This window comes from Hibiscus syriacus, unplaced genomic scaffold (genome assembly GCF_006381635.1).
Source record: "Hibiscus syriacus cultivar Baekdansim isolate YM2019G1 unplaced genomic scaffold, ASM638163v2 tig00111311_pilon, whole genome shotgun sequence".
In the NCBI taxonomy this organism is placed as follows: domain Eukaryota; kingdom Viridiplantae; phylum Streptophyta; class Magnoliopsida; order Malvales; family Malvaceae; genus Hibiscus; species Hibiscus syriacus.
The window spans coordinates 247,712-260,662 of NW_024063054.1; the positions used below are offsets into that span (position 1 = coordinate 247,712).

At 32.1% G+C, this 12,951-nt stretch overlaps 1 protein-coding gene across 1 annotated transcript; it reads right to left on the reverse strand.

Annotated features, from left to right (window-relative positions):
- Nucleotides 1-2,137: 2,137 nt before the first annotated feature.
- LOC120158385 lies at nt 2,138-2,671 on the reverse strand. The gene has a single exon (XM_039169239.1). It carries the CDS (start codon nt 2,595-2,597, stop codon nt 2,490-2,492), a length of 108 nt encoding a protein of 35 aa, XP_039025170.1. The 5' UTR covers nt 2,598-2,671; the 3' UTR covers nt 2,138-2,489.
- Nucleotides 2,672-12,951: the final 10,280 nt, after the last annotated feature.

A 12,951-nucleotide genomic window follows, 5' to 3' on the forward strand; every position in this document is an offset into this window, starting at 1 on the left:
AGGCCTGTAAACGAACCGAACGCACACGAACGAAGGTATGTTCATGTTCGTTCATTTAAAAAATAAACGAACAAATTTTTTTTTGTTCATGTTCGTTTATTAAGGAATATAACTTGTTCATGTTCGTTTATTTAACGAACATAAATGAACACGAACATAAACGAACACGAACATAAACGAACACGAACATAAATGAACACGAACATAAACGAACATAAACGTTGGAGACCCTACCTTCCATTGTTCTTTCATGAAAAATAGTCGACAATGCAAATCAACCAAATCTACAGTGATAAATAGCGTAAGAGCTTATTAGCAGTGATGAAATGTTTGAAGATATCAAATATTTCGATCGATCTTTTAAAGATATTAAATGATTCACACGACTTTAATTTAACGCTATAACATTTATCTTAGTGTTCCATGATTACATATGAACAATCATTTTCCGCTATTACACTCTTTTTCAGAAATTGCATAGAAACCTTTGTTTTGTTTTCTGGCAAATTCTATATATTTTTCTTTTTACTAATGCTCATATACTTCCGATTTTTACCTTTATCTTCCCATCTATTTCTAGAAAGAAGTATGATGTTTTCTTGAGTTTTAGATGTGAAGATACCCACAATAACTTTACATAGCAACTATTAAGTCAAATAAAACAGAGAAAGAGATGAAAACAGACCTGTAAAACTTCATATTGCACTATAATATAACTTGTTTTGAATCTTTCAGAGATCGTCTCCACTCTCCAGTGAACAATAAGGTTTGGGAAAAAAGGGGGAAAATGAATATAAGTGCGAGGTGCCTCACAGGTTAACATATTGGATTTAATCTCCAAATAAAATTGGGTTAATTATGGAGTTGGTCATCAGAATATCAGATTAATATTTAAGATACTTACAAATTGGTCACCAAAATTTATTTAAGAAGATTGTGTTAAACATAAATGAATGAACATAAACGAACATAATCGAACGAACATAAACGAACATAACCGAACGTTCACGAACGTAAATGAACGAACGAGACCTATATTCATGTTTGTTCATTTAATTAAACGAACAAAAAATCTTGTTCATGTTCGTTCATTTAATAAATAAACGCACATAAACGAACTTCCCGCCGCACGGTTCATGAACGGTTCGTTGAACGTTCAGTTCATTTACAGGCCTACTTTTAAGCCCTCAGTATTCAGTTTCCATAAGAAATTGGTGAAAAAAATAAGGTCATTGATTAAGGTAAGTTATTTTTCTTTTTTTTATTAACATTAGTTAAATACAAGACAATATTTCAAAGATATCTCTTAACCATTTGACATTAAACGTTTACATCCTTAGTATTTCTGGTACTCAAACCTAGAATCTAAAAAAATAACAACAATTTCTTAAACACCAAATTCGTTTGATTCATGTTATAAAAGGTACGTTAACTCGCACCCTAAAGGCCCAAACCCTGACAAATGAAAATTTAGACTTAATTCATAAACTAAGTTATTTGTTTAAATTAAAAAAATTATCTAAAATTTAAATTTAAAAGAACTTGAAAAATTATTAGACCCAAGAAATAAATTTAAAAAATTAGACCAGTTTAATTTATGAATTAGACTTAGAATCTAACAGTTATGACTCAACTCAACTCTTGTTATTTTGTGTGTTTTTAATATACTTATTATTTTATTTTAGTGCATTAAAAACTTTATATTATATAAAAATTAAACTTATAACAATATATATTATTATACTTTTAATATTAGAATATATTAAATTATTCAGGAAAGAGTTAAAAATAATTTTAATAGTGTAAAATATATTAAATATTAAATTTCAAATGAAATAAATATTTGAAGAGATGAAAAATAATATAAAAGGTTGAAAATGAATTTAGATTAATCGTATACACAAATATGAAAGGATTTAGATAAAATTTAATCATGTACTCAAATTCGATTTGATTCGATCCATAAACACCTCTAGGAAAAATACAAGTAAAATTTTTCAAGGGCGTTTTTGGGTAAAATATCAAAGCTTTCATTTCTGTTTTTTTAAGCAGGGACGTGATGAGCTCACACAGGTTCAAGTTTTGAACAAAATGTGGATTGAAATGAAACCCAGATAATTTTTCTGTAATTGGAGGAATGGTTTGTCGACAAGATTGAGTAAAGCAGAGGCTACATAAATGGATTTGTTCAATGATTTTGACATCTTAAATGACAGAGAATTAGTTGATGAATTCTCTATGCCATAACTTACTTTGAGATCAACAGCTACCAACCTTGCTTACTTCTCTGTTACGAGTGGTTCTATTTTAAATATTCTGAAAATATATAATGGGCGTCACCAGAGGAATGATGCAAAGCTTGATTTTAACAAATATGTGGCCTTTGTTTGTGTTTGTGAAATCAAATCACCTGTGGAATTCTGGTTTTTTCCCATGCTACAAACAAAGAGAAAAGCTTTGAGGAACAAAACTATACAACTCTAAAGCATCTAGTCATGCCAACAAAGGAGTAACACAGCACATCTCCATATAATATAAAGCCTTCCCCTCTGCTCTCTAATTTGCTTTGAGCACCTTCTCCATGATCGGTCCTTCATCTCACTATCCAATCACCTGAATCAAAAGCTTCTTCTTTTGGTAATATCTGCAAGTAATGTGAGTTCTCTGTTTTGAGTTTGAGTGGCTATGGAGGATCTTGAAGCCCTTTTTATAACAACATAATCAGCTTGAGATATGAACATGTGGTGGGTGACAGACGATTGGCCTTGGTCCCCAAGCTCGGGTCATAGGCCATCATGTCCCACACTAAGAAGATAAGGCAGAGTTATTTCAAAAGCTTGTCTGCTACCCCAAAACTATCTTGAAAGTGAATTGTCATTTATGCCTCACATGCATCATCCATCCTATTCATGCTTTACCTTACCCTTCACCTTTGTTCACCCACTATTACCCATCATAGCACAGTGTGCGGCCTACAAATCGATCAGTCAACCAACTGTAAGCCTTCTACTCTCGAGTGTCCCGTGTGCCATGTCGTCGGCAAGGCCTAGTCAATCCGACATGCGGGCCAACTATGATTGCCGGATGTAATGATAAACCAGTTTAAAGCCCCATGTTTCTTAAATGTGCTGTCCTACTTATCCTGGTGGCCATGGCCATACATAAAGTCATTGACTGCTCTTTGAGTAAACACTCTTTAGTCTCAGCAACAACTTCACATCGCCTTCGATGTGAGCCGTAGAGTGAACATGTCGGGTCAGAGTGGGCCACAGTTTTAGAAGGTTGTGGCGATGATCATGCCATGCATGTTTGTTCTTGGGAAGGGAGATAAGCATGTCGACTTCGGTGATAACCATATGCGGGTCCAGCTGGCCACGTGAAGGAACTGTCCCATTGTAGTTGTTGGTGGCAACAGATTTGCATGGAGGAAATTTGCGTTAAACTTATCTCAAGGCAAAAGGAGAAAAATCAGGAGAACATGACAAACGTGGTTAAGTTTTTACCGAATTTCATTGGGAAGCAAGCTGTACCCAAGGTGGTGGTGGTGATAAGGAAATGCACATATCAGAAAGCAAAAGTAGAGGAGGTAATTTTCTTTGTTGGAAGAATGAGAATATTGCTGCAAACTTGATACAACTCGTTGGAATAAATCCAAGTTGTCGGGTTGGTTTTGGTACATTGTTTATTGTTATGATGGAGATTCACAAGTGCCATATCTTGGCTGCCAAATGCACGAAGCTGAACACATCATGGTGGTGGCAGTGGTGGTGATGATGGAGGCACGACGTGAGCTAAAGGAGGGGCAATGCTAGTCACAATGCTCCTGCAAAGTGTAACACCCCAACCCGGATCCGAGTCCGAGGTGTCACATTGACTTTTCAAAATATTTTTCTTTATAAATTGGCTAAAATTTAAATTCACAATTCAAGAAAATGAATATTTTACATTAATTAAAAAAACAATTAGTTTTACAAAATATCAGAGCATATTCAATTCAATTCTTTTAATACATGTCAACTACATTTAATATAACAAAATAGGGGTGTTCAAATCCAATCCGATCCAAAAAATTAACCGAAAACCGATCAAAAAAACTGAAAACCGAAAAAAACCGAAACCGATTTAGTGTATTTGGATTTTAAAAAAACCGATCGGTTCGGTTCGGTTTCGGTTTAGAAATCCGGAACCGATCCGATCCGAACCGATATATCTTACAATTAAGTATGAACGACACCGTTTCAACTTTCAAGTTCAAACCCTAGCCCACTTTAGAGTTTAGACTCTGCCTCTTCTCAATGTTCTCATCCTCCTCGTTTATTTTTTCCATTAAGCTTTCAATCAAGTTAATCAGATTCTACTCTGAGGAAAGAAAATCCAAAAAATCTGCTCTCTTGATACTCAAAACCAGCTGGTATGTTACCGTGATTTGATTCTGTTCTGTTTTTCGAGTATGATTTGTTTTAGAATTGTTGAAGGTTTTTTTGTTTTTTCTGGTTGATTTCTGTATTGTTGGGCCTATTATTTTTCTCTGCAGGTTCTATCATGCATATGAAAACTACATGAAACATGTTGATTTTCTTTGCATACAGGAAACGATTGAGACATTAAGAAACCATGCGAAATATCAAAGGAGAATGTTTGATCAGGCTGTTCAGTTGGTTTGCCCTGGTGGAGTCCTTGTGTACTCAACGTTAGTTTGTTTCCTTAGGAGAATTTTATATTTTTGCTTTCATAATTTATCAATCTACTCTTCTCATAATAGGACTATAAATGTTTTATGTTGCTTGCATTATGCATTTCTGATTGGCTGAGTGTGCTTTCTAATAAAGTTTTGAGGTAATTAGTTGTTATTTACTGGATCCTTATTTTGTGAACCTAACTTCTAAGGTTAGATGATGTTTTTGAGATTCGTAGTTTGTGCTTCTAGTGTTATCATACTTCACTTGTTCATTTGTTTTTTTTATCAAGTGATGGAAGATTTAAACTGATTTTAGTCTTGAATAATTTTCACATCATGTTATGTTTAGGTGTACAATCAATCCTGGTGAGAATGAAGCATTGGTTCGGTATGCTCTGGATACATACAAGTTCCTGTCTTAAGCTCCACAGGTAAGATACCTTAAATTTAACTAAACCTTACAACACATTAAAACTCCAGGGAGAGTTAACCATTATGGACAGTCCATCATGGACTGGCTGTGGTTTCAAACATGTCTGTAAATAAAGGCCTGAGATTAATTTTCCTTGTTATTGCATCGGTAAAGAGAACAGAAATTTGTGGAATTATCCTTGCTGCCATCATTACAGGGTTGTCTGACGCTGTAAGACTTGTTTAGATATTTTTATCAGGTTGTTGTCGTTTGTAATGCAAAGAAGCAATATCCCAAACTGGTTGGTTATTGGGAGCTGATAGTGTTACTGTTACCTTTATGTTCATCAACGGTGTTTATTCGATCGACTTTAGCTTAGGATGTGAAATGGTGAAACTGTTTTTGAAAAATTAGAATCCAAAAACCGCACAAATCCAAACCGAATCAAACCGCACTTAATTGGATCGGATCGTATCGGATTTTTTTTAGAAACATCCAAACCGATCCAAACCGCAAAAATTTATACTTTCGGATCGGATGAATTTTTAGCCAAAAACCGATCCAAACCGACTGCGAACACCCCTATAACAAAATACATATGATTCAAAATTCTTTTCTGATCTGATCTTCGGAAAGGAGAGGCTAACATGTCTTGCTCTTCTTTGCTCTTTAATCTTCTCAAAACCTACGTGTGAAACATTCACACATTAAGTCTATGACTTAGTGAGGCATATAAAACATATAATGTAAACTATAACTCCTAACAATGCATGCATATTTCATACTATCATATCAACCTCATATACCCTTTCATGTACCAAATATACATACACATATATCATCATTTTCATTTTTAGCATCATTTCATATCATCATATCATATATGATCATATACTATTTCATGTTTCCATACTCATTGATATCTACCACATAACTTATATTACATTCTTCTGTTATCATTTAGATCATTTTATTTACATAATTCATGATCATACAATTTCTATCACAATGTCCCATATCTTATCTCTTGTTTACATATGTTCCTATTTATCATCTATCCCATAGATTCTCATTACATATTTTATATCATATTCTTGTATACTAATTTCTTATATTCTACTATTCATTTTCACATATAGCTTGTCAACTAGATATATATTTTCATAACTTATTATTACCTAATTCCTATATTATCATATGATTTCCTGAATCCTTGTACTATATTTCATATCACCTAAGAATTTAACAAGTTTTAGATCATAGTTTCATTTAAACCTATAGACCTTCTTATACAACTTATCTATTATATTCTTATACTTATTATGTACATGTTTCCTAGTTGATATATTATTCTCACATTATCCTGTAATTCAATACTACTTACTTTATCTCAATTCTCATTTAATCATATAAGTCCATTATACTAGTTCACATACAAAGTATATTAACACAGTACGATCATAATTATTATTATATTCATACAATCATATAGTCAACCACCTCATTACCTATACATATACTTATAGAGCTCATAACATTTCTCATGTAATCACTTATATATCATATAACTTATACTTTAATCTCTTATATTCAAATATATTATACAAACATATTTTCACATAGATAATATAACAGACGCAATACATGTAACCTACATATTCATATTCAAGTACTCAATCACATATAACAATCATATTATCTCTTTATTAGCCCATGTATACTTCTGAGAACTAAATATATGTGAGTACATAGAGGTTGTGCACATATGCTGTCACCACAGCTCGTATAATTTCCACTTAGTGGCATATGAAATTTGTCCCGAATGACCGCGTAGAAATGTCCTGATGGACCACATAGATGTCCCGAAGGACCACATATAACTCATATGTCCCGAAGAACCACTCCTTAAGGACTACATATATATTCTAAAGGACAAAATATGTGTTTCGAAGAACTACATATATGTTCCAAAGGATTACATATATATCCCGAAGGACCAAGTAGAACCCTCGACTCTTAGCATGCCAATTATACATCTAGCCCTCATTTCACATAACATGGGCATTATATTATTTTTATCACATATTCACATATACGTATCAGTATCACATAGACATATACTTTTACAACTTCTTGTCATATCATTCTCATCATATAGCTTATATCTTATGATCATGTAATCCCATCACTTATTTTCACATAGCTCATATAATCTTTTCATATAGTTTCATATCTCATTGTCCCATTTTCACATTCATTATATCACATGACTTATATCATATGTTCATATAGACACAGAAATCATCATCATGTATATATATATATCACATAACATATAATACATATCATGCACAGTCTTATTGTAACACCCCCAACCCGTATCCGACCCAGATCCGAGTCCGAAGTGTCACATTGACTTTTCAAAAACCTTTACTTGTATAAAATAGTGAGTAATTTAAAATTTATTATTACATATAACTTATTCAAAACCTTTATCGAACTATTCAGAGCTTATACAATATTATTTGAATACATGCCAACTAGAACTTTATGTATTAAAATACATATTATTCACCTTTCTTCTGATCTGACCTTTGGTAAGGAGAACTGACCTGTCTTGCTCCACATTGCTCTTTACTCTTCTCACTTCGGTAACCTACGTGTGAAACAATCACACGCTAAGTCGATGACTTAGTGAAACAATAAACATAAAATATAAACTATAGCTTGTAATCATGCATGAACAATTACTACTATCACTCATACCCTTATTCATGTAACAATCCCTATAACACATATGCAATATATCATTACATATGAAAACATATACACACATATATTCATCACTCATCATTTCCATCATTAGACTTATTTCATTATCAATATTATTATCGTTTATATCACTTAATACATATCCTCTAATACCTAGCATTTTAACCAACATTTGCCTCATTTAATCATACAATCCACATATCATCATATAAATCATATAATATCATTCATAGCACAAAAGCATACAAATCACATGTAATATATTTGTTGTTTTTTCTTATTAGCCTATGTACACATGTGAGAATTATAGATATGTGAGTCTATAGAGGTTGTGCACTAATGCTGTCACCACAACTCGTATAAATGCACTGAAGTGCCACGTAGAATTGCACCGTAGTGCCGCGTAGAAATGCACCGAAGTACCATATAAGGTTGTCCCTAAGGACCACGTAGAAAATTCCTTAAGAATCATATACATATGCTAATAATCAAGTATGTGTCTTAAAAGACCTTACACATGTTCCAAAGAATACATATATGTCCCGAAGGACCGCGTAGACCCTCAACTCTTGGCATGCCAACTATACCCTATCTCTCATGACACATAACATGGGCATCATCATTTATGTCATTTCACATTTTCACATAAACACGTAGTTCACTTTCACATAGCACGTAGATTATGTCACATAAGTTGAATCACATATACGTATAAACACGTAAATCACTTTCACATATCACGTAGCTCATATCCACTTTTCATACTATTTCACATTTCTTGTCACATTGCTTATATCTTATTTTTATGTCTTATCCTATATATATATATATTCACATGTTCATATAATCCATCATTTCATCCTCTAAATGTGTTTTCATATAATTCATCTTCCTATATATATATATATCATTTTCCCCATACTTGTATTCACATCATTTATTCTCCTTCTCATAATCTCATATGTCCTGATTAATAGCTTATATCATATGTATAAAATAACTTATCTCATATCATATAGCTTATACCTCATTCTATGATATTCACCTAGATCATATCCCATCTGCCATACTCATAAACATATGTCACTTCTATTATTTCATTTATACATAAACATATGTCACTTCTATTATTTCATTTATATACTAATTTAATCTATTTACCTAATTCAATTCATATGGTACTTATAACTTTCTAATATGACTACGTAGATTTCCATCATACAACCCATATATCATAATTTTATTTAAGCATATGTATCTTTCCCATCTAACTCATCTTATATGTTCCTATTATCACTTATGTTCAAGTCTCGTATCATCATATAGGTCAATATTATCTATCTTGTTTCCATTCTCATTCAATGATATAATTCTATTTTACTATTTCACATAAATGTTCATACCACTATTCACTTACCCAACTCACATTCTTATTGTTTATATAACCTTTACACTTGATTACTTCATTACCATCATTTCTTCTAAACTCACTTTTTACCATATTCCCATATTATTACCTAATTTATCCCATATCATGTATTTGCGCAATCTTATATTCCATTTCTATATATCTCAAAGATCTTATCACATAACTTCTCTTTTATATTCATATAATTTCTTATCATATCATCATAACATAGCATATATTCACATCAACCATGAAATACATATACAATAACATATCTACACATACCATAACATATAACTAGACACTCATAACAAACACATGTTCATGTTCATTCTTCATGCACAATACTATAGAAATTAGACTTGTCGCAAGTCTTATTTCCCATTAAACATCATATATAAATAATACGCACTCACCTTGGCCTCACTAAGTTCCAATCCATTTTTATAATTTCCTCTCTTGCGATCGAATCATAACTTGATAATCGCTCCGGGACTTGTTCGTGCTCGATATCTATATAATCATACATTGATACATATTAGTATCCAATTGATATACACTAATCTATCATTTCTTAGACCAAAATAAAGGTATAATTCTATTTCCCTTGAAGTGCATCGATGCATTCTACAGTGTATCGATGCATCCCTTAACATGTGCATTGATGCATTAATTGCATTCGATGTTTCCATTTTTAATGGGTGCATCGATGCACTTCCTGTGCATCGATACACTCTGAACAATTTCTGGAAATTTACCCTTGATGCATCGGTGCACCTTGAATGTGCACCGATGCACATAGCCCAGAATTCATTTTTAAGCCCGAAAATCTACTCAAATCAACTCAAATGCTTCATCTTTCAACCCCTTTCATGTTCTCAACTCATATACACATGCTTAAACCAATTTATATCCATATAAACCATCTTTAACTTCAAAATTCTATTCCTCATATGTAACCCAAGAATTAAACCAACTTTGCAATATGTTTTAATTCCAATTCTATGGCTTCTAACTTCTTAATTAGACCATTGACAAGTCAAATTTAACTTCCAACTCTAGTTATGAACTCTATTTCAAGATTTCACCCAAGAACCTCAAATCTTTAATCCCTACTAACTCCATCATACTTTGATTTTAAGATAACTTAAGCTTTCCTTAAGCTTAGTTATCATCTAATAATCATAAACCAACTTTTATTTCAACAAATAATCAACTAACCACAAAGCTCACCTTTGCCATGGTGACTCACGGCTGAAGAAGAAGAAGAGAACTCTGGAAGTTTATTTTGCCTTCTTTTCTCTTCCACGTGGCTTCCTTATCTAATAAAGGAAAATAAAAATCTTCCATGTCAAATAACTATTTTACCCTTTACTTCATTCAATAATTACTAAATAACCTTCATCATATTTCCAATAAATCATTGAACTATTCAATTATCCCACTTTAATCACCAATTCCTGAAATTTTACAATTTGGTCACTAACCCGGTATTAAGGATGTTACACTTATAATCACATAGTCATAACTATACTTTAACTCATGCATTCATATATTCAAAACTGTGAAAATAGTCTTATCACAAGTCTACTTTTCATATATCAATATACATAATAATAAGCACTCACCTGGCCTCACTAGTCAATTCCAACACTTATAACTTTTTTTATCGAACTTATCTCGTTAACTCATCTGGTACTTGCTTCTGATTGCTATCTACACAAATAAACTACTTATGAATATCGGAGTTCAAATCACTTATAACCAATCAATCTAACTTATGCTGGAAGAAACACTTGATTTAGCATTTTAGCTTAATAGTATCGATACTCTTACTATAGTATCGATACTCTTACTATAGTATCGATACTACCCACCTATGGTATCGATACTCCCCTAGGTACCGATACCATTTTTACATTCTGTACTTACAGCTTGATAATGGTATCGATACTAGACACTGGGTATCGATGCCCCTTCAACAAGTATCGATACCACCCTTTAGGTATCGATACTTTTTTTAAAGATTTCATCCAATATCATATGGTATCGATATTGTTCCTTCAGTATCGATACCCTATGCTTAATTTATACTCCTTTAGCTTTGAAGTATCGGTACTGGATGAACAAAACCGATACCCCATGCCTAAAACTCACTTGTTTCACCCGAAAATTTCCCATAATTTATCTAACTTCCACTCTCCTAACTTCTTTTGACTCATTAAACTCAAATATACCTACTCAAACCATTTTATATCACTTTAACTCATCAAATCATCCAATATCTCATTAGAACCCTTGAATTTAAAAATCTTGCCAATTATTCAACATGTTCTTAATTCACTTATATTACTTCTAACTTCTTAATTAGATCATTGACAAGTTAAATATGATTTAAAAATCCATTTATAACTTCTTCCTCATCAATTCACTTGAAAACTCTTTATATTTAATTCTTCATAACTTATTCACCTTGGAGTTTCAACACACTTTAATCTCTCATTAAGCTTTCTTAACACTCCAAGAATCAAAACTAAGCTTAAAACTCAAGAAATAATCAACTTACAAGACTCACCTTAGAAATGGAGCTCACAACAACGAGGGAGAAGAAGAGAATCAATTCTCCAGACTTTTCTTTCCTTTTCATCTCATTTCCACGTGTTTAATATCCTTATAAAGGGAAGATAAAAATCATTCCTTTGAAAAGACCAATTTATCCTTACTTCATTCAATATTTTCTAAACAATACTTTACAAAATATTCCCAATAAGTCCTTGAACTTTTGACTTATTTCGAAATTGAATACAAAATTTACATTTTAGTCACTAGCCCGATTTTTGGGATGTTACACAAAGTTTGTACAGTTTTAGTTCCACTAGTTGAACTAAAAAAATGTTTTTCTTAACAAGCACGGTTATCGGTTGATATAAAAAATGTTATTTATATTTCCTTGGGAATAAGTTTTAAACTCACTAGGAGTACTTCTCTTCCTTAGATATGATTAAGATTAGATTTATAATTTATCAAAAAAATATTTTTTTAATAGTTTAAGTGATTATAAGTTAGTATATATTCAAAATCTTTCTTAATCATTAATATCGCTCACACCTTACAAACACAACTACTCGAACCAAAGACATTAAATAAGAATAATACTTCTTTTAACATACGAGGTGACTAACTAAAACAAAGTTTTAATAATAGGACATTAAATAAAAAATAAACTATGGTTTTGTATACTTCATGGTAGAACATATAATTATACGTGTTGGGTGTACAGATTTTAAATATAAACCTAAAACAAATTGTAAAGTATTATTTATATATTTGAAAAAAAAATATTTGTAATTTGAAAACAAAATCGACAACAGTTTACCGATATAATCCAAATGTCGAAACGAGTGCGTGAAGGGGGAAAAAACGTGAAAGTGTCAAAAAGGGAAATCCTGTCAACGAGAGAAAAAAAATCAAATATTTGACTACACAAAAACCAAGTAAAGTCCCGTACTTTTTGCCGCCATTTCATTCGCGCTCCTACAAAGCGCTTTGATTTCAAGAAAAGAAGAACACTAATTTTCACCTGAGTTTCCTAAGACAATCGAATCTGATTTTGATTCGTAGTTGGTTTCCTCAATTCAGTTTTTTGTCGACAGTCCAATTCTCAAAAAAAACCTCGCCATT